At 40.7% G+C, this 24,329-nt stretch overlaps 1 protein-coding gene across 2 annotated transcripts; it reads right to left on the minus strand.

Annotated features, from left to right (window-relative positions):
• Nucleotides 1-1,374: 1,374 nt before the first annotated feature.
• Nucleotides 1,375-16,408, minus strand: LOC308661616 (myosin light polypeptide 6-like; the record flags this gene model as incomplete). 2 transcript variants are annotated; one of them, XM_081316656.1, is made up of 6 exons in its annotated part: nucleotides 1,375-1,403; nucleotides 2,369-2,446; nucleotides 3,155-3,328; nucleotides 7,354-7,497; nucleotides 11,190-11,217; nucleotides 16,220-16,408. In XM_081316656.1, 6 exons carry the CDS (start codon nucleotides 16,406-16,408, stop codon nucleotides 1,375-1,377), a joined length of 642 nt encoding a protein of 213 aa, XP_081172782.1. The 2 variants fall into 2 exon arrangements, with proteins under 2 accessions (XP_081172782.1, XP_081172781.1); XM_081316655.1 differs by lacking the exon at nucleotides 1,375-1,403 and having other exon boundaries at nucleotides 1,427-2,446.
• Nucleotides 16,409-24,329: the final 7,921 nt, after the last annotated feature.

Genomic DNA, 24,329 nt, shown 5'->3' on the forward strand with positions numbered 1-24,329 from the left:
TATTCTACAACGCTGGCTCAGATATACAAGAAAATTCTTAGATAGATATTGCCACCTGCCCCATCCTTTTCAAAATGATTGTGTACATCTTGGACATTAAGCAGGCTCTCCTTGTCATACCTCAGTGCTTGGAAAGTAATGACAAATCAAGAAATCAGAAGATCTGAAAATCAAGCACTTTATTGTTTAGGAAAATGAGTAGTTTGTAGAGTCAGATGATTTAAGAATGTGGATTTCTTCACACAAAAATTGTGAAATTTTTGCTGCTGCTGCTCCCTTCTATTTCCAGAGATGATCACTGACTGATGTGCTGAAGTTTCACCAATTCAGTGTTTATAAAGATATCTTTACAGTCTGTGCAGGGAAAAAATGCTGGGTTGCAGATTGTGTGCTTACAAAGGTAGAAAAAAGGGGAAACTGACTCCATTGAGGACTGTAGGCTGAGGAGATATACCTGAAGACAGCATCTTGAGCAGCCCTGTGAAGAAAAGGGAATATTTGTCTCTCATGTCCATAAGTATCAAAATTTGGCAGAAATTACTAAAAGAGAAGGCACAAGTGTCTCTTCAGAAAAATAATGACAAAGTGGTGAAATTCCTCAATTTTATTTTTGATCAACTTTATAATCAACTTTCTATTGGTACTACATTCTTTCTATTATAATTATACTATAATAATAGTCATTTTTCACATGACTATTGAAGCATCCCCATGATCACATGTTCAAAATTCAGATGCTTGGCAACTGGCTCATATTTATGACCTTTGCTGTCTCCCGGGGACATGTGATCACCTTTTGCAACTTCTGACAAGCAATGGAGAAGCCAGATTCACTTAACAACCTTTTTACTAACTTAACAATTGCAGTAATACATTTAACAACCGTGGCAAGAAAGGTCGTAAAGTGGGACAAAACCTATTTAACAAATGTCTCACTTAACAGAAAGTTTGGGCTCAATTGTGGTCGTAAGTCGAGGACTACCTTTATACTGTGCCAATATTTTACTCTGCCATGGATCAATATGGCAGTCTTTAGTTTTTAATCACTCTAATACGTAACTGCTTTTAATAGTGAACTTCACACATTTGGTAAGAATTGTTGGATCTAATAACTCATATTGTGTTATAAGGTTCAGGGATATGATAGAAAACAGTGTCCTGGCAAGTTTTGCGTAACTGTGTGTGTACAGTTTGGATAACATAGCCTGCAGCGGCAATAAAATGCTCTGGGATATGTGAAGGAGAGATGAAGGATTGGCTGTGAAAAAACTGTGAAGAAGAATCTTATTTAGGAAGGGGGGGGGGAAAGCACCTCCCATCAATCCAGAATATAAAAGATGCTTGGAAATACTGCACTTACTCATAGACCCCAGCTTAGCTTGCCATGATATGTTTGACAAATGCTGTGAGAGAGAAAGGAGAGAAATTAAGGGATTAAAATCACCCTTTGTGGTTAATTTTTGTCCTAGGTCTAGGACTTATTTTCACATAAAATGATTTCACCTGAGGCAGCAGCCATCCCTGCAATTGTAGTGGCTTCAGGCTGATGACAGATAGAAGTTGGCTGCAAACTATTACCCCAGATCATTTTAATTTACTTTCATACAACAACTAGGCTATATACATTGTGATAAAATGCAAACATCATTGGAAGAGCAGACATTACATCTGATAACTTTCTTTTGAATGGCTTTAAAAAAAAATCTGGCCCTGGTTTAATTTTTAATAAATTAACAGGAATAACTGAAGACCTGTTGCTAATCTTTAGGTAATTCTGACATCTACATCAGCACTGATGGATACACAGATCCCATATCAGCACAATAGTAGTATTCCATACTTATGCAATGTTTTATATAAAATTTTATTGGAAGTTTTAAAAACCAAGTTAAAAACTAGTACAAACTAATGAAGAGTAATCAAGAAAAAAGAAAAAGCAATCAAATAGAAATCTAAAATCCCAAGAAAAAAAAGAAAAAGAAAAAAGTAGAAGTACTATAAAAGAAAAATATAATAGAATGAAAAAGGCTACAAAGTGGCTTCTAATTTTCTTCACAATAGTTATAAGTACAATTATAAATTGCCCTCTTTCCCTAAAGTTGCATCATGATTCTCTTCTTTCTCAAATCTAGCTAATCTAATCCTCAAAACATATATAATGTTCATTTTTAATGCTTTACACACAGAAAAAAATCCATAAGGGGTTTCCTATTTATACAATGTTCTGTGAAAATAAGAATCTTCCAACCTTCACTATTTTGGGGGCTTATTTGCCTGCCAGATTTGGATGTTCTGATGTTTTTGTAGGGTCAACATGAACCAAATATCTTGCATAACCACTCAACTGATAACAGGCGTAACACCTTACCTTCATAATTAATGCAACCATTAGCATCTTCATGCCCTGCTAATAGAGAATCTACCTCTTCTTCTGTCATTTTCTCACCTGAAAAAAATAATAAAAAAGGAAGATGGTTTATCTTTCATCAGTATATTCATTACATTTGTATACCTTCCCTCTGCCCAATTCCTAGTAACTCTTAGTGGAAGTAAAAGTAAAAAAAAAGTAAGAAGTTTTTCTAAGTAAAAAGAAATTAGAAAAAATACAATAAAAACATAAGAAAAAAAGCAAAAGGTTGGCAAAACCAGGTAACAACAAAAACACGCAACGTAAAGGGCTTTACTCACCCCAGCTAAAAGCTTGTGGGGATCACATTGGGCCAATATTTCTAAATGTAGGCAAGCCAATGTTTTGCTTTTTTAAAAAGACCTTTACAACTGAAATGCCACTTTACAACTAAAACACCAATTTCGCCTGATATTTTATAAAGTAAATCAAATTAGAAGAACCCCCATCAATGGAGAAAGGATAATTCACCAGACATTACAACAGAGCTAAAATTAACAGGAAAGGGATAGAAAACCGTCCAAATAATTTGTTGAATTACAACCAATGTGAAAAGTAGATCAGGAGAACACTGATGTTTATTGATTAGTGCCTTTCTAAAGGAGGCAAATTGAGGTTGAAGCTAGAGCTTAAGATGAATTTGCTTGTTTGGAATTTGCTTGTTGTGAATTTGCTTGTTGTGGCAATTTCCCCTGGTAACGCTTTTTAGTGCCTTTTTGTGGTGGTGGTGGTAGGAACTATACTTACCCAGAGTAGAAAGAACATGGCGCAATTCTGCCCCCATGACGGTGCCGTTCCCCTCTTTATCAAAGACTCTGAGCCCTTCCACGTAATCTTCATAGGTGCCTTGATCTTTGTTCTTGGCAACTGTCTGCAGCATTGGCAGGAACTCTTCAAAGTCCACCCGTTTAGAATTCAGCTCTGGGGGCGATCAGAAGGTGGGGGATGAGAAGATGCAAAAGGAGAAGAAGCATTCATTTCCCACCCAACTCTCCATCCTTGAATCTCAAAAAGCTATTCCTATGTCACACGGGTAGAACTCCTTCACTAAGGAATTAAAACTAAAGGGGGAAAAATGGCTGAGGGACTTGCAAGTCCTTTAAAAACAACTAAATTAGATGTGTTGAACGGTCAGAAAAAAAGGATTGGCAATATATAACCCCAGGTGATGAATTGCTCAGCCTTGATAACTGTGGCTTATAACCAGAATGCATTCTTGGGAATCTAAGTCAGTATATCTAAGTATATCTGAGAACATATTCTGGGGAGAGATTTGTGTTCTTAGCTGCAAGTGAAAATGGGAAAATGTAAGTGAAACTAAGGAGAAATTTCCTGACAGTGAGAACAATTAATCAAGTAGTAGGTTGTGATCTACTTTATCAAATGCCTTACTGAAGTCCAAGTAAATTATATCTACAGCATTCCTCTGGTCCACTAATTTTGTCACTTGGTCAAAGAATGCAATAAGATTTGTCTGGCACGATCTATTTTTGATAAACCCATGTTGACTTTTAGTGATGACTTTGTTTTCATCAAGGTGTTCGCTGATTTGTTGTTTGATTATCTTTTCCAGAATCTTCCCAGGTATTGAGGTCAGGCTGATAGATCTGTAGTTTCCTGGATGTATTTTTTCCCTTTTTTGAAGATGGGAACTACATCAGCTCTCTTCCAGTCCTCTGGTAGTTCCCCAGTGCTCCAGGATCTTTGAAAAATATAGTTCAGTGGTTCTGAGATCACGTCTGCCAGTTCCTTGAGAACTTTGGGATGTAATCCATCTGGTCCTGGTGATTTGAACTCGTCTAGGCTGGACAGGTGCTCACATACCATTTTCTTGCCTATCTTAACTTGCATTTCTATTCTGTTTTTTATGGCGCTGGTTTTGGTAGGTTGGACTGTTTTTTCCCTTTGTGTAAAGACGGATGCAAAAAACGAGTTAAATAGTTCTGCTTTCTCCCTGTTGCTTGTCACCTTCTTGCCATTTCCCCCCACTAATGGACCAATCATTTCCTTAACTTTTTTCTTGTTTTTTATATGTTGAAAGAAGCTTTTTTTGTTATTTTTGACTTTGGTTGCAAGCCTTAGTTCATTTTGAGCCTTAGCTTCCCTCACTTCATCTTTGCAGGCACGGGCTATTTTTTGATATTCTGCCTTAGTTATGTGCCCCTCTTTCCACTTCTTATACTTGTCATTTTTATCTTTCAATTTATCAGAGAGTTCTTTATGCAGCCATGCTGGTTTCTTTTGAGAACTGTTTTTTTTTCTTCTTTGTTGGTATTGAGCTAGACTGGGCCTTTATTATCTCACTTTTCAAAATTTCCCAAGCTTCTTGAGTTGTTTTCTCCTTTAGGATTCTCATCCATGGAATTCTTCCCAAGGTCTCTCTAAGTTTATTGAAATTAGCTCTTTTAAAGTCCAAGACTCTAGTTTGGCTGTGTTCTATTGCTTGTGCTTCCAGAATGTTGAATTCCAATATTGCATGATCACTTCCCCCCAAGGTTCCTGTGACTTTGACACTTTCTATCATTTCATCTCTGTTAGTGAGAATTAAATCCAATATGGCTAGTCCCCTAGTTTCCTTCTCTACTTTTTGGGAGAGAAAGTTGTCTGCTAGGTTTGTCAGGAATCTGTTTGATCTTCCACTTGGTGCAGAGTTTGTCTCCCAGTTGATATCAGGGCAATTAAAGTCCCCCATTACTATTGTGATGTGCTTCCTACATACCTTAGTTAGCTGACTAGCAAAAAGTTCATCTATTTCCTCTGCTTGGTTGGGCGGCCTATATTATACACCTATGGCAATGTCATTTTTTTCACCTTTTATATTGACCCAAATGCATTCAAGTTTACAGTTTTCATCATTGTACACATGTTGTACTTTGACAATAAAGGTTTATTATTATTCTATTTCTGTGGAGATAAAGTTATTTCTTATATAGAGAGCAACTCCACCTCCTCTTTTGTTTAGTCTGTTTCTTTTAAATAATTTAACTCCCTCTAGCTGTGTGTTCCATTTGTGGGTTTCGTCCCACCATGTTTCCGTAATGGCAACAATATCATATCTGCCCTCATTTACCTGAATTTCTAGTTCACCCTGCTTACTGTTCATACTCTGTGCATTGGTGTATAGACATTTGAGTCCTTTATGACTGACCCTGTGTTTACTTGCTACATAACTTGTGTGGTGCCTGACTTCTCCTATTTTCTTAGATTGCCGGGGACAGTGATATTCTGTATCAATTAACTCACTGTTCCCGTTGTTTAGTTTAAATGTTCCTCCAGAAAAGCTGTGAATTTATTGCCAAGTAACTCAGTCCCTTTCTTGGATGGATGCAGACCATCTCTTTTGTACATTTTTTCATTGGACCAGCTACAGACATTGTAACTAATATAACCAAAGCTTTCTCCTTTACACCACTCCTTTAGCCACATATTAAATTCTTCTATATGCTGGCCTTTTCCATTTTGCTCTTTATACACTGGTAAGACCTTTGAAAAAGTGAGCCTACAGCGTATTCTGCTGAGTTCCTGCCCCAAGCTCTGGAAATCATTCTGCACACAGAGTACATCCTTTTGGGACAGATTGTTAGTGCCAAGATGTACAATAGCATCCACATCACAGTCATTGCTGGCATTGTTGACTATGTTGAAAATACACTTCTTGTCCCTACTGGCAGTAGCACCTGGAAGACACCTGACCTCTTTTGAAACCTCTGTATCCTTTCCTAAATTTACATCCCTTATAATTGAATCACCAACGAGAAGGTGGCTTCTCTTTTTGGGCACCTTTCTTTTCTTGCATGACTGATGTGTAATACCTGATTCGCACTTCTCCTTGTCAAAAACAAGTTCATCTCGGACCATGGTCCTCTGCTTATTTGAGTTATCATCACAACTACCTTGACCTGTTTCCTTAATGTCCCTATTAAGGTCAGCAAGGGCACTGTATCTGTTATGCATGGACACAGCGAAAGCTTTGGGTTATGGTTCACAGCTCTCACCCTGCCAGATCCCACGGTTGTCCACACTGCCCTTCTCCTGCAGGATCTTTGCAGTAGAGGGGGCTGATAGCACGGAGGCTCAGTAGAGTAGAAGGGCTGAGCTGAACACCTAATTTCTGCCTGAAGAGCACAGATTACAGACCCTAGGGCCTAGATAAATAATCTGTCCTTGTAGACTAGTGATTTGTGTACAGATAGGACATTTTCCCAGTTTGAAAAGAGTGCTGCGAAAGACAGCTGCAAAACAAGTGTTGCACTGAACTAAGCCAGACATGCTGAGATGAAAGGAATCTCATATTTTTATTTTATTTTTTTTATTTTAATTCCATTTATATCCCGCCCTTCTCCGAAGACTCAGGGCGGCTTACAAGCTTAGCAGTAGCCTTCATTCTATGTATATGCCTGCTTATTAGGGCTTTCACCCCCCCCCCCAAGTGGCATTATTACAAAGTCAGCTTAATTGCCCCCAACAATCTGGGTCCTCATTTTACCTACCTCGGAAGGATGGAAGGCTGAGTCAACCTTGAGCCTGGTGGGATGCGAACCTGCACTAATTGCAGGCAGCTGGTGTTACTTAAGGAGGCATTAGCCCACTGCTCCACCAAGGCACTTGCCCTGAATGTACCACCACTATTTTTGATTTTTAGTTATGTGACTCGCGCCCCGTTAGGCGCGCGGGCCGCTACTTTGCTCCTCACCCACCTTAACTCACAGTATTGTAGCTTTTCCCAGCAGCCTCTGGCAGTTTAAAAGAAGAAGACAGATTTTTTCCTCAGCAGAGGAACTACATAACCCACATTTTCCAGCTTTATATTCCTAACTAAAATGGATCTGTTCTTAAATGAAGGCTGAATGTTCTAATATGATCCCTTAAATCTGGAATCTGCTGCCATCCTGTGGTCATACTGTATTATAATTCTCCCTGCACATGGTAAAGCAGAGATGACTTACCATCAGGCTTTGGATGCCCCAGGACTTTCCGGATTTCAGCATTAGTAGGATTCTGGCCCAGTGCCCTCATCACATCTCCACACTGGCTCAACTGGATTTTGCCATCGCCGACTCGATCAAAGAGCCCAAAGGCCTCCTTGTAATCTAGAGAGATCAGATCAAACATTGATATAGTTCTTTGGTGATGTGGAAAGCTGCAGGGGGCCAGGAGTTTGATTGGAGATAAAGTGTCAAGCTTGTCCTTCTGCCAGTGTCAACTAGAGGATTCATATGTAATCCTAAAAAACTGGACACTGCCGTCTGCAACACCTGCCTGCCCAGTTTCTGTCAGTCATAGTCCATTAGAAGGAGGCTTCCTCTCTAACAGCAAGTTCTGTTTGGGATACATCTAGAGCAGGGGTCCCCAACCCCTGGTCTGTGGACCGGTACCGGCCGCAACATGCCAGCAACCGGTCCGCACAAACAAGCAAAGCTCCATCCATGGGATACAGGCAGCACACAAAACCACGCACTTTCCGGTCCATGGAAAAACCTTTCTCCACGGAACCGGTCCCTGGTGCCCAAAAGGTTGGGTACCTCTGATCTAGAGAGATGAAGATGATGATCTGGAAGGGTTTATATGTGAAGCATCTCAATGATCTTTCAAAGGGGCATTTTGTTATTGGGGAATTGATCCTTTCCATTTCACGCTGTTAGATCACTCAGACATTGCTCCTCAGGTACAGATCCAAACTCAGATTTTATACCTAACCCTCTCTCTAATAACTGAGTTAGTTATAGCAAAATTTCAGTTCTGAGAATTGTTAAAATTCCTTCTAGGGCTTTCCCTCTTAGCTATGTTAACGAGGATCCCTTCTCTCTCCAAATAGGCCAAAAAGTGCATGGTATTGTTTGCCTTATCGCAACAAAATATTTCTTCTGGTTCTGTAACAAGACTGGTGACTGTTTCTGTCCTTTGCAGTTTTAATGTGGGCTGCGTTTGCTGTCCCAGCCAGAGTCATCTGCCAATGGGAAAAGCAGCAAAGTCTCCCTGTCCTGAACATGTGTTGAGGATAGGGATGGGCAGGCTTGGGCCACGGTGACAGATTGTCTAAGTGACACATGTTTAAAAATTCTTCCAAAGCCAGAGCCTTGGTGGAGCAGTGGGCTAATGCCTCCTTAAGTAACACCAGCTGCCTGCAATTAGTGCAGGTTCGCATCCCACCAGGCTCAAGGTTGACTCAGCCTTCCATCCTTCCGAGGTAGGTAAAATGAGGACCCAGATTGTTGGGGGCAATTAAGCTGACTTTGTAATAATGCCGCTTGGGTGTGTGTGTGTGAAAGCCCTAATAAGCAGGCATATACATAGAATGAAGGCTACTGCTAAGCTTGTAAGCCGCCCTGAGTCTTTGGAGAAGGGCGGGATATAAATGGAATTAAAATAAAAAAAATAAAATAAAATTGCTCTAAGCCTATGGCTGTTAAGAGCCAGCATAATGCTTCTCCAGGGCATTTCTCCATGGAGAAACGTAGCTGTGGGAGTGAGATCATTAGGTCTCTCCAGTAATAGAAACCAAACAGCTACGAAGGCAGAACCCAGCAACTGAGGGGTGGGATGGGGCCGGTGGGCAAAAGGAGCCGGGCAGGTCTCAGACTCTGATGGGATCCTTATCGATGTGTCCTGAGTGAGGCGCCATGCGACAAGGAAGAAAACTTTGCTTTAAAACTCAACCAGCATAAAGTTGAATTTAGGCTGGCTTCATGGTAGGCTGGAGATGTGACAAAGGATTTATTGCTGTTGGCAGACCGTTGTGTCAAGGTTCACGGCATCGTGAGAATTTACTGCTTGTGGCACAGCTCGAAAGATGTGTCGATCAGCCTGCCAAGCAAGTCAGACTCTTTAGTAAAGACATACTGTCATTTGAAAGTGCTCTGATATTCAGGCGAGACAAGAAAGAAATTCAAAGGGAGTCATATAGGTAGTCCTTGACTTATGACAGTTTATTTAGTGACTGGTCAAAGCTACGACGACACTGAAAAAAGTGGCTTATGACTGTTTTTCAAATGTAGAAACCGTTGCACATCCCCACAGTCACATGAACAAAATTCAGATTGTTAAATAGTGGGTTCAGGAACTCAGGAAAGGACACAGGCAGCAGAGTTCGGCATAGCAGCTCTTTTATTGGTATGAGAACTGAGTTGGGGAATAGGGATTACCTGTACCCTTTATATACCTGGCCAGGTACCCACCCAACCAATCAGTTTAAAGCTGGCCAGGTACACACCCAACCAATCAGTTTAAACCTCCGTTTCCCGCCGAAAGCTTATCCCGGCCACAGCAGTTTTGGTACAGCGCCACCTGGTGGTATTGGCTATGCCTCTTTAAACCCATACATAACACAGATGTTTGGCAACTGACTCATATTTATGATGGCTGCAGTGTCCTGGAGTCGTGTGATCCCCTTTGGCGACCTTCTGACAAGCATAGTCAAGGGGGGAGCCAGATTCCCCTAAAAACTGTACTACTAACTTCACAACTGCAGTGCTTCACTTAACAAGAAAGGTTGTAAAAATGGGACAAAATTCACTTAACAAATGTCTCGCTTAGCAGTGGAAATTTTGGAGGACTACCTGTAGTCTTACAGTACCCTAAAGCCTGAGATATTTATTGCAAGAAGGATTCTTGATTGTATACCGTAATTATTTTTTTCTTCACACAAAGATAAAGAGGGAGGGGGAAGAATGATGAATGCAGGAAGAATTGCAAGGAGACTCTGTTAGGATAAAAGTAATACTGATCTACGTGGCCTTGGTTTTTAGTCTGGTCTTTCTTGTAGGACTGAAAAGTATATTTTACTTATAAAGTAAGTTATGATACTTATATAGTTATAATAAAGTGGTCTTACTTTATTGTAAAGTAAAGGTAAAGGTTCCCCCGCACATGCGTGCTAGTGGTTTCCAACTCTAGGGGCCGGTGCTCATCTCCATTTCAAAGCCGAAAAGCCAGCACTTGTCCGAGGACGTCTCCGTGGTCATGTGGCCGGCATGACTAGACGCCAAAGGCGCACGGAACACTGTTACCTTCCCACTGTAGTGGTCCCTATTTTTCTACTTGCATTTTTTACGTGCTTTCGAACTGCTAGGTTGGCAGAAGCTGGGACGAGTAACAGGTGCTCACTCTGTTACACGGCACTCGGGATTCAACCCGCCAAACTGCCGATCTTCTGATCGACAAGCTCAGCATCCTAACCCCCTGAGCCACCATGTCCCTTTTATTTTATTGTAAGACTATGTTAATATCTTGCAAGTCTGAAAATACTGTACAGACTTCCTGCTGCCCCTAAGTTTTTTTCTCCTCTCTCTCTCTGATCATTGAGCCACTGAAGCTCCTGACTCTTGTCTGATTCTTACTAGACAGCATCTTTTCCTCTCTTTCCCCAAGGTCATTTACACATTCCATTACATATGGTCGCACTGGATCCAACAGGAATAAAACATGAATTCAGTCTTTTCTGAATTATAACTAACGTTTGCAACAGAATTCAGATCTGCATGGATCTGGTTATATCTGATATAATGGTGGAAGTACCTTCGAGGATAGAGATGGGATAAATCAGTTATTTGATGCAGATACTAGGTTACTCTTCCTGACATCATTTCTCTTAACATCTGTTTATAATCTTGGGAATCAAGTCTAAGTGGTCATTTTGTTACAATGGAGAAACAAATAAAAATTGTCTGTTGAATTACACTAATGCTTGCTTGCACATTTGTTTGTGTTTATGTTTGTTTATGCATAAATATATGGTAAGATAAATCCAGGTCTCTTGGTGGCCAGTGATATCGAATGAACTCACCTTCCAACTGCTCTTTGGTGAATTCAATCTACAAAGAATAAAGAAATAGGAAATTATGTCATTTATCAGAACAAGCAGAAATCCTTATAGTACTTTTCCCCCCCAAATTTGCCTAGATGTTTTTATGTTCATCAACCCCATTGTTAGTGAAGTGCATTGTTTTAAAAATAAGCTTTAGAACTGGCATTGTTCTTTAAGTAATCATTGAGGTTCCAGAGTCCAATATTCAAATTAACCTTTAATGGGGAACTTGTGACAGAGAGGGCATATGAGAGAGAAATTTCAATATTTCACCCTGGTTCATTTATTCTGAACTGACCAGTAACTGCATGGGAGGAAGATAATTTTTTAAGGCTCAGAGGATATATTTCATTTGCTGCCTCTTTAAAATAAATAAATTCTGCTCATAAGAGCAAGCTTTTTTAAAATTTAAATTCTTAGTTCTGAAGTGCCAAGTATTGAGGGTTTTTTTTTAAAAAATAGAGCATGTACAGTACTGAAAAAGTACTGTATGATGTCATATGTTATGTGTTAAATAGCATAATCCTCCAAGTTTATTATTTTTATGTATCTGTTTATACTCTTACTCCTTAGCTGTAAGCACATTTTGAGAGCCATTTTGGTCTAGTGCAGGGGTAGGCAACCTCGGCTCTTTTATGACTCATGGACTTCAACTCCCAGAATTCCTGAGTCGGCTGGCTTAGGAATTCTGGGAGTTGAAGTCCATGAGTTATAAAAGAGCCGAGGTTGCCTACCCCTGGTCTAGTGGTTAAGATACCAGGCTAGAAAACAGGAGATTCTGAGTTCTAGTGTCACCTTAGGCATGAAAACTGGCCAGATGACTTTGGGCCAGTCCCTGTCTCTCAGCACACATCACCTCACAGGGTTGTTGTGTGGAAAATGGGAGAAGGAAGGAGTATTAGATATGTTGATTGCCTTCAATAATTTATAAAAATATTAACGGCAGGATTTTTAAAATCTAGTAAATAAATAAGAAAATAAACTGTTTGTCCCCTTTCCTACAACCTGGTGAATTATTTCCTCCAGACTGAGACTACATTTCCCAACTCTATGCAGTGTATCTGTGAATGTTGCATGGGTTTGGGACCAAGTCAAGGTTGACTTGATTGTAAAATGGGTCTCTGTCCTGGATGGACTGCTCTAACAATAAGCCAGTTCCCCCCCCCCCCGAGCCCTAAACCTTCTATAGGTTCTATAGGGTAAACATGAACGCATGTCAGAGCGTGAGAACCAAGTGGTGCCATTTATGTGTTTTCTAGAGTGGCTGGTGTTGTTCTAGGAAGCCCATTCACAATGGCCCCACTGCGGTCAGAGTATGAAGGAGAATTTGTGATGTGAATCCTTTAGCCCTTCTGCCACAGGGTGTGAAGCAGGCCAAGTCGCTCTTCCCCCCTTGTGTTTTCATTCCCACCAATAAATTGATCCAAAAGAAAAAGTCTCAAAGCACCGTACTGTTGGCCTAATTAACCAAGGTATGATAGGCTTTGAATGTTTAGCTGTGCCATGTGTATTAGTGGACACATTATTATTGTGCATTTGCATTCCTACTATTATCCATTTGCAATTATAACAATATATCTAGCGGAAAATTTTACCTGAAACATTTGATTGGTTTGGAGGCCAATGAACAATACAGCTCTGCCACGATACTGTTGGGGTTGAAGAGGCCCTGAGTTTGATAATCTCTGAGAATATATGTGTTTCTCAACCTTGGCACCTTTAAGATGTATGGATTTCAACTTCCAGAATTCCCCAGCCGGAATTCTTGGAGTTGAAGTTCACACACTCTAAAGGGTCCACAACTGAGAAACACTAATCTAGAAAATACTTTCTTCCTGATCCTGAGAGTTGATGTCCAGACATCTTAAGGTGCTAAGATTGAAATGCATGGCTATAGCTACTTACTGAAGTACATCTTTGCATTTGTTCTAGGTTTGGTATCTAATTGGAGCCCCTCCCTCACTGTTTCGGGAATCCTGCAGCATGACAAGGACATGGCTGTTGATTGAACACTCAAGTCCTCTCGCAACTTGATCCGCTGCTTTCAGAAGGTGGCATCCCAACGAAGCTATAGAGGTAGGATTGAAATAACTGCACTCTATGCTAAGCCTCCAGCCTGCTTGGTAGCCACCTGTCTCTGTCCCGGCTTCCTGAGCATGCAGGACAAATACCAGACTTGTGCGCCTGCTGTTTGGACCTGTCTTTAAAATAACAAGAGCCCTTTCAAATTGCTAAATTTATCTTACCCCTCTCTCCTGCTAACCTTAGCTTGCCAGCATTCCTAGTGATCATTGTCTCATAGCGGAGGTCTTGTTAGGATAGGGAAATGGCTTTGCTTACTTCCCTTGCATGCTGCCATAATGATAGAGCATATAGAATGAAACATCCATAGTGCACCCCCGAATGACTATAACTATAACTATAACTAAAACCTCTGTGGCATAGAGAAGATTGAACCATCTTAAACTTAGAGCATCATAATACCTGGCAGCAACAACATCTGCTCCTAAACCTCTCCCCCTTCCCTCCCTCCCAAAAGCCTGTGGTGATTTGTTTGCAGAAAGCAGTCAACAGTGGAAGTTAATCTGTTTGTTTTTCCCTATTCATATGGTTGCTTAAAAGTAGGTGAGGACTCCCAAATGTCTAAATTCAGAAAGCTATAGTGGTTAATATTTAGTCCAGTGTAGAGATCAAGAAATTGGGTTTGTATATTAAAATAAATTTCAAATCAAAGCTAACATTATATATAATAAAACTGTTGGGCTCTCTGGGTGTAGTAGCTTGGCCTTTGATACAAAGAACTGAGGCCAGAAGGAAGATTCAGCTTTTTTACTTGCAGTTGAATTTATGCATAATAATTGGTTCCTGAACTTGTTTTAGAATTCTTAATAGCCATCTTTGTAATTTCATGCATACCTAGAGACAAAAATTAACCGGGTATCTGTAGAAATCTTGCATCAGAAAAAAGATAGCGGTCCTTGTCTCTACAAATAGGTGTATGTAATTATTTTTACTCCTTGTATATTTCATTCAGTTTATTTGGGTGTTGAACTCATATTAAAGATCAGCTCTGAGTTCAGCATTCTCTTCTCTTTCTAATTTTGCCTAGCCAGATGCTTTAAGAAGCAAACAGTTATGCCATTGTATTCATGGTAATTTCCTGTGGCATCTGTTATTCCAATTGAAGTGAGATACATTAAGTAAGCAGGGTTAACTTATCTAGAATGTAATAAAGGGACACAATCAGCTGCACAAACATCCAAAGGAATACAGCCATTGAATTTTCTGCCTTGTAATTTTTCAGTGATAACGAAATCTCTATTTTACCTTAAAAATTACAAAGGGAATTCAAAATGTCTCTAGTGAAAATGTCTGTTTATTATAACTCTCTCATTCTCCTTGTACCACTAACTTTATAACTTCCTGTACCATAAAAATATTCAGAAATTGCTCGATTGCTTGCTTACTTTTCTGAGAAATGAAAACTATAGCTATACAGATGAAATAAATGATTTTGAAATGTTGCAGGAAGTTCAGAAGCTACTTGACTCCTAGGAGAGACCAAGCTGCTTCCAGCGGAGAGATAGCAAGTGAAGTTAAAGGAAGATAGGGGCTCTCCCCAAATGAACATCAGAATTTAGCAATAATAATAAAGCCAGATTAGATTTGCACATAGAAAAAGCATGGTTCAATTTGCATCTGACATTGGCCTGGTTCTTAGTTATTTGTAACAGAGGTCCCCAACCTTTTGGGCACCAAGGTCTGATTCTGTGGAGAAAAGTTTTTCTGCAGACCGGAGAGTCTGTGGGTTTATATGCTGCCTGCATCCCACGGATGGGGATTTGCTTGTTTGTGTGAACCGGTTGCTGGCATGCTGCGGACCAGTACCTGTCCACAGACTGGGGTTGGGGACCCCTGATTTATAAGAATAGTTGCTGTTCTTGGAGATAATACGAAGCTCCTCTGGTGATGCCTACCATTACTCTCAAACACCAGAGCCAGAGTTGATGGAGATTGTAGTCCAGCGAATCTAGAGAAGTCCCATGAAAGATGTCTGGTAGGTATGCAGACGTTAGCATTTTTCTCAGGCAAGCAGGCCGTGGAACAGTCATTGTGTGCTCTGAAACTGCCAGCTCTTCTGCCCAATTTTTGAAAGAAACTACAGTAGACATGTTGTGAAATACATCGTGTCAGGCTAAAGGGGGATATATGTGATTCCCCCTGCCCCAGAAATCTAGTGGGTTGAAAAAGATATTTCTCTTCATGCTCCTTGTATTTATTTAACTGTCTACCTCTGATAAAGAGGTTTTGCATTTTAAATTTTTTGCAAAACTTGATGAAGGGAAACAATTAACAAAACATGGGAAGCGATGCCCTTCTCAAACCATTTTAACTTTTTTTAAGCACTGTTGTCTTCATCGTGCCTGAAGAGATCACTCAAACTCAAATGCAGTTGCTACTCTGACATTTATATCCAGCAAGATGAAGAAAATCAACGGAACAGGGTAATAAATGGCTTCTAAATCAGGATGTCTTCTTTCCTTAATGGGTATTTAGTCTTCTCCTCCTAATAATGTGATTATAGGTAGTCTCATTTAGTGCCTGTCTTATATAGCAACTGTTTGCAGTTATGGGAGTGATGAAAATGTAACTTTGTAACCAGTCCTCACATTTATAACCTTTGCAGGTCTGTAAAACAAAGTTAAAGTACGAAGGACAGTTGCAGTTTCACTTACTGACCACTTTGCTTAATGACTGAGTTGCTTGCCCCACTAAACAAAGTCTCCCTATACTTCACATCTGAAATATTTACTGTCAATTATTAGTGGGTTTATTCTTCCCATATCTAGCTCTGAGGTGTTAACATCCCTCAGTTAAGCATTATAGCGATCTTAAGGCATTGCTTTTGATGGAGAGAAAAGGACCTAAGATGGCGGCTGTCGTGCCCTTCTTCCTTTGGAAAGAAATGGATTCCCTGCAGCTTCGCTCTTCCACCAAGCCTCACTTACCACCACTTTGGAAAGGTCGATGGGCGGCTCCTTGGGCTTCTCTGGTGCTGGTGCTGGTGGCGCTGGTGCTGTTTCCGGCACTTTGCTTTTACCTGCCAGGAATCCTGGCTTTGGCCCGGCTGGTTTAGCTGCTGGTTTGGCAGGTGGGGCTACCGGCCGCTTCACAGGGAAATCCTTCTTGGGAGCCATGCTGTCGGGGGTCTCCTTGCAAAAACAGAGCGGAGGCAGAGCCAGCAGCAGGAGCAGCACGTGTAGGCGAAGTCCCCAGGCTCACGCTGTTTCTGTCCTGGGTCAGCTTAAATAGCTCTGTCGATACAATGATGTCAGCCCAAGAGGAATTGCTGGATACCGAGTGGGAATGCATCTAAAAATGGGAAGCTCGGTCCCCTTCAGCAATGCTAGGTCCTCCCTTCATTCATGACGGAACAATCTCCAAAGGCTTTGCTACAGCTAAGCATCTTTTCTGAACAGCCAGGCCTTGGCTCTGTCTGCGTGGCACCCAGCCAGCCAGCTCACTCAGCAAAACCTCTGGCTCTCTGCACCAGCCATACTGGCTGGCAGAAGGCAAACGGCAGTGAGGTGGGTGGGAAGGGGCTTCTCCTTGAATGCGGTTGGGCTGGATTAGTTGATATTCTATAGAATGATAGCGTCTGTCCCAGTCACAGAGGGTGAGGAGCTACCATAGGCTTTATTATTCAAGAGGGATGCTGTGTCGTTATTGTACTGAGCTCCCCTCTGCCCCACCCAGCCTTCTGTCCTGGGGCCAAAATCGTGGCTGCTCCTTTATCATGAAACAGAGATGGGAAACAGTAGCAACCTACGTAACTAGAGAACAATTTAGAATCCTTGTTCCCTGATTAGCCCCATAAGCACCATGTTCTCAGTTCTGCAGATTCAAGGACAGAAGTGAAGAAAAAGAACATTTCTTGGACTTGGATGGAAATAATTGGTGGATATTTGGACACAAGTATATAACGGATATTTTACCCAAGCTAATCACATAACTTTTTTGCAGCCTAATCACGGCATGTGGGAATATTTGCATACAAATATTAGCCTAGGTCAGGGGTAGGCAACCTTGGCTCTTTTATGACTCGTGGACTTCAACTCCCAGAATTCCTGAGCCAGCATGGCTCAGCTTGGAAACCTCCCTTTCCCCTCAGCATGGCTGGGAGTTGAAGTCCACGAGTCATAAAAGAGCCAAGGTTGCCTACCCCTGCCTTAGGTGGAGACCCTGAAAAAAATGGAGAATTCAGGAAGAGTGCTCACCACAGTCTGCATCTTTCTGAGATGTTGACCTCCACTCCTAAAACACTGTCTTCTTGTGAAAAGCTTTGACTGGGGCAGGGCAAAGGAGATAATTTTACACAAATGGAAAGAAACTTCTCCTCCTGATTTTAAGGAATGGATTTTAGAACTTCCCAAAGCTTAAAAATGTGAAGGTGAAGAAACACATTTGACAGTATACAATCTAAACATAACAATGAGCTTAAGGACTGAGTTTTATATCACTAGGAGAGGATATTATAGGGAAGTTTTATTTCTTTGTTTTCTGTTGCTAATTAACTCCTTTCCCATCTTTTTGTCACATTTAGTTTGTTTTAATCATTATGTTATAGCTAGGTTTTTTTTGTTCATCATATAATCCTTGTGTATTTATATATTTAGTCTCTGTTGACGGTGATTGTTATCTGTATTTCCCTATATAAAAAAAATAAAAAGTAGCCTGCTTTGTTAAATTAAACTTTTCCTTAATTTGTCCTGGAAATAGAGGAATATCCATAGAATGAGCAGTGTCAGGGAACTGGGAAATAAATACCACCCACATAGAGAAACATCCTTTGCAGAGAATAGACTGTTGCCTCCTTAACAAAACTAGAAATTGAATTGAATTGAATTGCATTACTAGAAATGGTTTTCAGAAATGTTGTGGCTGCTTCCCATAATGTCTCAGAATCTTCATGATCTGAAAGATTCTGGTTTGTATCAGTTGTTGCAAACTATCACCACTAGTGTGGTATCCCTCAGTACATGCTAATAACTAGTTAAATCAGATGTATTTACTTTTTATATGACCTTAAATATTATAATAAATAATTCAAATCAGTACCATATGTAAGACATACAGAAGGGTATAATAGGTCACAGTATTATCTCCTATGAAAACAGAGGAACTGTTTGTCTTATTGTCTATGTTTATGTATGTGTCATAGTTACTATAATAGTCAAGATTTGCTGAAGTAATAGGGAATATCATTTATGACAAGTTTATTTTATCTAATTATATATTTTATATGGTAATCTAAAAATAGTTTCAAAGCCAAGCCACTCTTAAAAAAAAAATCTAATGTTTCTTAACGTCACAGCTGCAAATAGATTCCAAAATACAAGAAATTGCAAATTTAATATTTTTAAGCACTTTAAAAAAAAGTATTGCTAAAGTGACAACTTGATAGGAAAGGGGTCTTTACTATCCCATCTTGATTTTTGGTAAATCTATTGAAATACTTGAAAATACATTGGAAAGAGGTGTTTTTTTTTAATATTGTTAAAAGACTTTCAGAAATTTTGTATCTTATCCTAATTGTTAGGAAGTCCTGGGTTCAAAATACACTCCCAGACAGCATTAAATCACTAGTATATCTGCCATATTATCCCTCCCCGGCCCCCCAGCTTTGTTTCTGGTGTAAATTAAAATAGAGGGTGGCCAGCAGTTTTGAGTTTTCTACAGACACGCTTTGAATTAACCTGTCGTGCATGCAACCATCTCTCTCTCTCTCTTTCTGTCACCTATCTACTATTGCAATTGGATTGCCCAGTGTTTTTTTTTTGTAAGTGTTGCTCTTAAATTTATGCAACTATGACTTTGAGTCTGTTGGCTGTGATCTTTAGAACAGGAAAAGGAGCAGCTTCTTCGCGCTTCCTTTTTCCCAATTAATTACTGACCAGAAGCAAGCAAGAGAAGATTCTGGCCCTGGAGAGCCTTGTCTTTATCCTCAGGGTTTGCCCTCTGAGGCTTCAGGGCCATCTGCTGTCCAGCCTCCAGAACCCTTTCAACAGTTGCTGCTGAACTGTATTTTGTCATTTGACAAAAGGGACAAAACATAATATATGCAGAGGCTAAAGAGTGATGTGTAGGGGTACAGGTGTTGGACTAGATCTGGGGAGATCAATGTTCAGATTGATAGCCAAAGAGAGTCACTGGATGAATTTGGGCTAGTCACTTTTTCTGAACCCAGACCTCCTCATAGGATTACTGTTTGTGGAATAAAATGAAGGAAAGGGAAGCCCCCTTGACTTTATTATACTTAATATGTTAAATTTACATTTCAATTGAATTGAATTTTTGATCTGGTCCTTCTGGGTCCATCTCCACTTAAGGAAAGGGGTCACATCGCTCCTAGGTCAATTATACTCTGGGGCCCAAAGAAGGCTGTATCTGCTGGGTTATTGTACCATAGCCTCCTCCTGCTCCTCCTGCTGCTCCTCCTCCTCTTTTAGTAATGCTAGCCTTTCCAGTTTCAGCATCTTTAAGATATGCTAGGCTACCTTATATAAACTGGAAGCTGTGAGGTTGGGGAAGTCTAGGTTAATGTGATTGTGAATTCAGATGGTTAATAGGTGGAATGATGAATTTTGTTAAGTACATTACACAAACGTTAAGGGCTTCCTTCCCTGCTAAGATTTTTTTTTAAAGACCTCTATGTAGCAGAAGTTGGTAACTTGATTGTTTTTCAGTTAGGGGTTTAATAGTCCAGTGCTAGTTTCCAAACAAAAGACAGGAGACTGTGTTGGAGGTTTCAGCAGTCAAAGTTGGAATGGATCCCAAGGTCTGCCAAAAGGGACCACAGCTACAGAGTCACAGGTTATTCACCACAAGGTTAAATGAAGCCATGAATTGCCTGCTAGGTCCCAGTCACAAGGAATTGCAGATGAACTCTTCTGCGGTGTTCAGATGCCTGCTCCAAACACATCACTCAGCCATCTCAGCTAACAAGACTGGACAGCTGAGAGCTGGGAGGAGGATTTAATGGATGACCCCACTTGTCCTATCAGAAGAGCCTCTTCCACATTCTGTATTGCTTTCTATTGCAGTGGTCATTAAAGGAAATTTAGTCCTGTGCTGACATCTCTCAGGTTTTCTTCTTTAAACAAACATATTATTTTGATATGGATTGCCTTGGATTCTGGCAGCATTTGACAGGTGAGGGAGAAAGCAATTCCAGCACCTGTCAGTCTGATGAAAGACAGCAGAAGAGAGACTACCTGGTGATTATTTCCTTTTACAGATATGTCTGTCTCTTAGATACTGTTTTGCAACTGGGGAAGGCAACCTCCATTATACCTCCCAGAAGATGTACTTGTTAGATGTTTTTTGTGCCAGCCATGGCAGTTCCCCAAAAAGGTCATCAGATGGGAGCAAAGAGGCATCTTTGCTCCCACTGGTGGGTCAGGGGTCCCCGGTCCCTGCAGCCCCATTGGCGAGAGTTAATAGGTAAGGGAGGGGCTGAGGACCCCCATAAAAACTCTCTGCTCAGGGGCTGCTCTCTCTCTCTCTTGCGCTCACTCTCTCACGCTTACACTCTCACGCAGGCATGGATGCCTCCATGCCAAGGAACTCTTTCTCTCTAATCTATCGTTTATTTATTTATTTATTTTATTACATTTATATACCGCCCTTTCCCAAAGGACTCAGGGCGGTTTACAGGGTGATTAAAAACAAAGATACAAAAGTTAAAAACAAATTAAAAAAAATTATATTCATCCCTGAAAATAAAACCCCAGATTAAAATAATTCTCAGCCTGGGCCAGAGAGCTCGAAGAGCCAGGTCTTCAGGTCCCAGCAGAATGAACGGAGGTCGGGGGCAGTCCTCAGCTCCACTGGCAGCTGGTTCCAAAGGGCAGGCGCGCCCACTGAGAAGGCCCTATCCCTGGGTGTCGTCCGCTGGCAATCTCTTACCGGTGGCACCCTGAGAAGACCCTCCCTGTGGGAGCGCACTGGACGAAGGGAGCTTGATGCCGTTGAATAAAGCATCATATGATTGCATCCCTGCGTGCTGCCTTTTTTACTTGGAAGCACCTTAACGAACCATCGGTCTCGTGAGGCCATCTCACAGTACTAGAAACCAAAAACATCAGTTCCCCCTTTCCTCAGTGATACATCCGACACAGAGACTTAGCTCTCCAGATGGCACTGAGTTTCTGTTCATAGCATCCCTCATCCTTGGTTAGGATGGCTGAGTTGGCTGTGTTGCAATTCAGCAACATCTGGAAAACTACCAGCTCCCTATCTGTACATACAACTTGCTAGTTATTGCACGGATTATATATTCACATAGGTAATATTAAAACAAACAAATTCTGTACAGGTGGCCCTTGACGTATGACCACAGTTGGGACCAGAATTTCTGTTGCTAAGCAAAGTGGTGAGTTGTGTCCAGTTACAAAGTCTTTTTTTGCCATGGCTGTTAAGCAAACCACCTCTTAATTGAATTGTGAGGTTGTTAAACAAACTGGGCTTTTCCTGTGGAAACCAGCTGAAAAGGTTGCAAATGGAAATCATGTGACCCTGGGACACAGCAACTATCTTAAATACATGGCAGCTGCCAAGTATCTGACTAGCGTTAGAATGTAGTGCTGTAGGTTAACTCTGCTCATACATAGCCAGGAGTCTTGATTCTCACTGGCTCAAGGTTGACTCAGCCTTCCATCTTTCTGAAGTCAGTAAAATGAGAAGCCAAGTTGTTGGGGCAATATGCTGATTCTGTAAACTGCTTAGAAAGGGCTGTAAAGCACAATGGAGCAGTCTAAGTCTAAGTGCTATTGCTATTTGAATTTTGATCACGACTTTGCAGATGTGGCAATGGTTTTAAGTGTGAGGCTGGGCCGTAGGTTGCTTTTCTAAAGTGCTGTTGTAACTTTGAATCACCGCTAAACGAATTGTTCTAAGTCTTACCCCTGAAAAGCAAGCATCAACAGCACTGACTCCTCTTGTCTAGAGGTCACGTTGCAGAATTGTTGCAGATTCTTCTTGAGTTTGTTCTATTTGTGAGATGTACCATCAGTAAGAAGAGATGCAGAGAACTCAGGGTCAGAACTCAAGGTTGGATCTCAGAACTAGAAATTGAACTTGCTTCCATGTATTGGCACCAAGCTAGCTAAGTGTTGGGATGCCAGTTTGGAAGAAGATGACCTTCAGGGTAGACATGGAAAGGGGTGGGGATTACTCTTGCAGCGTTCTTATTAAGTAGAAATGAGGTGGACGGATGGGGAGAGAGAGGGCATCTCCTGTTAAAGGGCACATGTCCTCTTTCCTAACAGAATAGGAATCGTCACTTGCTTTGATGTCATGCCAGCCGCAGAAAAAAAAATGTATTATTTGTACACATTAAAGAAATTGCAGCAGTTCCAGATAGCTAAACCATAATGATATAATGAGAAATTACACTATTTCAAACTCTGCCAAATACATTCAGGCATTTCCTTTATGTTAGCATAGGTAGGAAGTGAATGCTGATATTTTCAGAGTAATGACAGCTGAAAGATGTGAATGATGTCATGAGCACTCATGTACTCAATTTCATGTAATGAACTGAGCATTAATGTGTCAAAATGAGTAATGAGTAAGACTAATGAGCAAGGGAAGGTGAACACTTCAATCTCAGGAAGGGAAATGTGTGCTATTCAGTGTCTGATGGACAATAAATTTTTTTCCACAAGTTTTGCTTCCTGAAAAACTTTCAGCGATTATGATAGCCTTCTTCAAACTGAATGCAAATATAATTTCAGAATGATTGTATCATGTAGGAATATTGAGAAATATGGTATTAACTTTTAATGACTATAATGTATTTAATCACATCATGTTTCTGACATGCTGCCTGAGTTCAACAGGGCCAAAAGTATTTTACTGCTGATTTTTGTACTGGGTGTCTGATGCATCTCACTGCAGTGTCCAACATTAGTCAGCCAGCACTGATGGATTCCACTTGCTCCCTGGATAATCTAGTTGTAGTAAGAACTTATTTAAAATGTGCTACTTCTAGAATTCAGATCCTGCAAACTTCATGCATTATTTAAATCACCTAATTTTAGATCAAAGCTGGGAATACGACAATATAGTAATTAATTAAACAATGATGTCCAATATCTCAACTTTCTGATATAAGAATTTCAGAATGGGTTTTCATCAATGCAAATATAAATAAATGATTTTAATGCCATTTTTCCTATTAATAAAATAGGGAAGGCAATATAGCTTAATAGCCATTTTTTTAAAAAAATGTAGCATTGTATTTTATCTTTTTTCCAGACTAGCACCATTCTATTTCAGCTGTACAATCGGCTGTTGCTCTGTAATAAAATGGAGCAATTGGCACAAGTCAGTCATAGATGGAATTCTTCTCACAATATCAGCTTTTCCAATAAATATTTTTCTGAAGACTTTTTAAAAAGGTTATGCAGTGTTGTTGGATAGCAAGAGCAATGGCAATAAGAGTAGCTTTAAGCTTTCTGACAATATCCTGCCCATGTTCAGGTTCCAGCTGTTCCTTGAATAACCTCCATCTATGGTGGCGGTAAGATGGAAAGCAATTGTGTGCCATTATGTGGGTGCTAAAAGGGACGCGGTGGCTCAGTGGGTTAGGATGCTGAGCTTGTCGATCAGAAGGTCGGCAGTTTGGTGGGTCGAATCCCGAGTGCCACGTAGCAGAGTGAGTGCCTCTTACTCATCCCAGCTTCTGCCAACCAAGCAGTTCAAAAGCATGTAAAAATGCAAGTAGAAAAACAGGGACCACTACGGTGGGAAGGTAACAGCGTTCCGTGCGCCTTTGGCGTCTAGTCATGCCGGCCACATGACCACGGAGATGTCCTCGGACAAGCGCTCTTAGGCTTTGAAAGAGATGACCACCAGCCCCTAGAGTTGGAAACGACTAGCACGCGTGTGCAGGGGAACCTTTACCTTTTAGGGCACATAAGCTGGGTACGTAAGCTGCAGTCATTGACACTAAAAGTATTAGAAAATTGTATGTAAATTGCACTTGTCTAGTACCCAAAGCAGGACCATCACCCTGCTTCTCCACCCACATCATAAAGTGTGAGCAACATAGTG

The sequence above is a fragment of the Vipera berus genome (genome assembly GCF_964194415.1).
Source record: "Vipera berus genome assembly, chromosome: 2".
NCBI lineage: Eukaryota > Metazoa > Chordata > Lepidosauria > Squamata > Viperidae > Vipera > Vipera berus.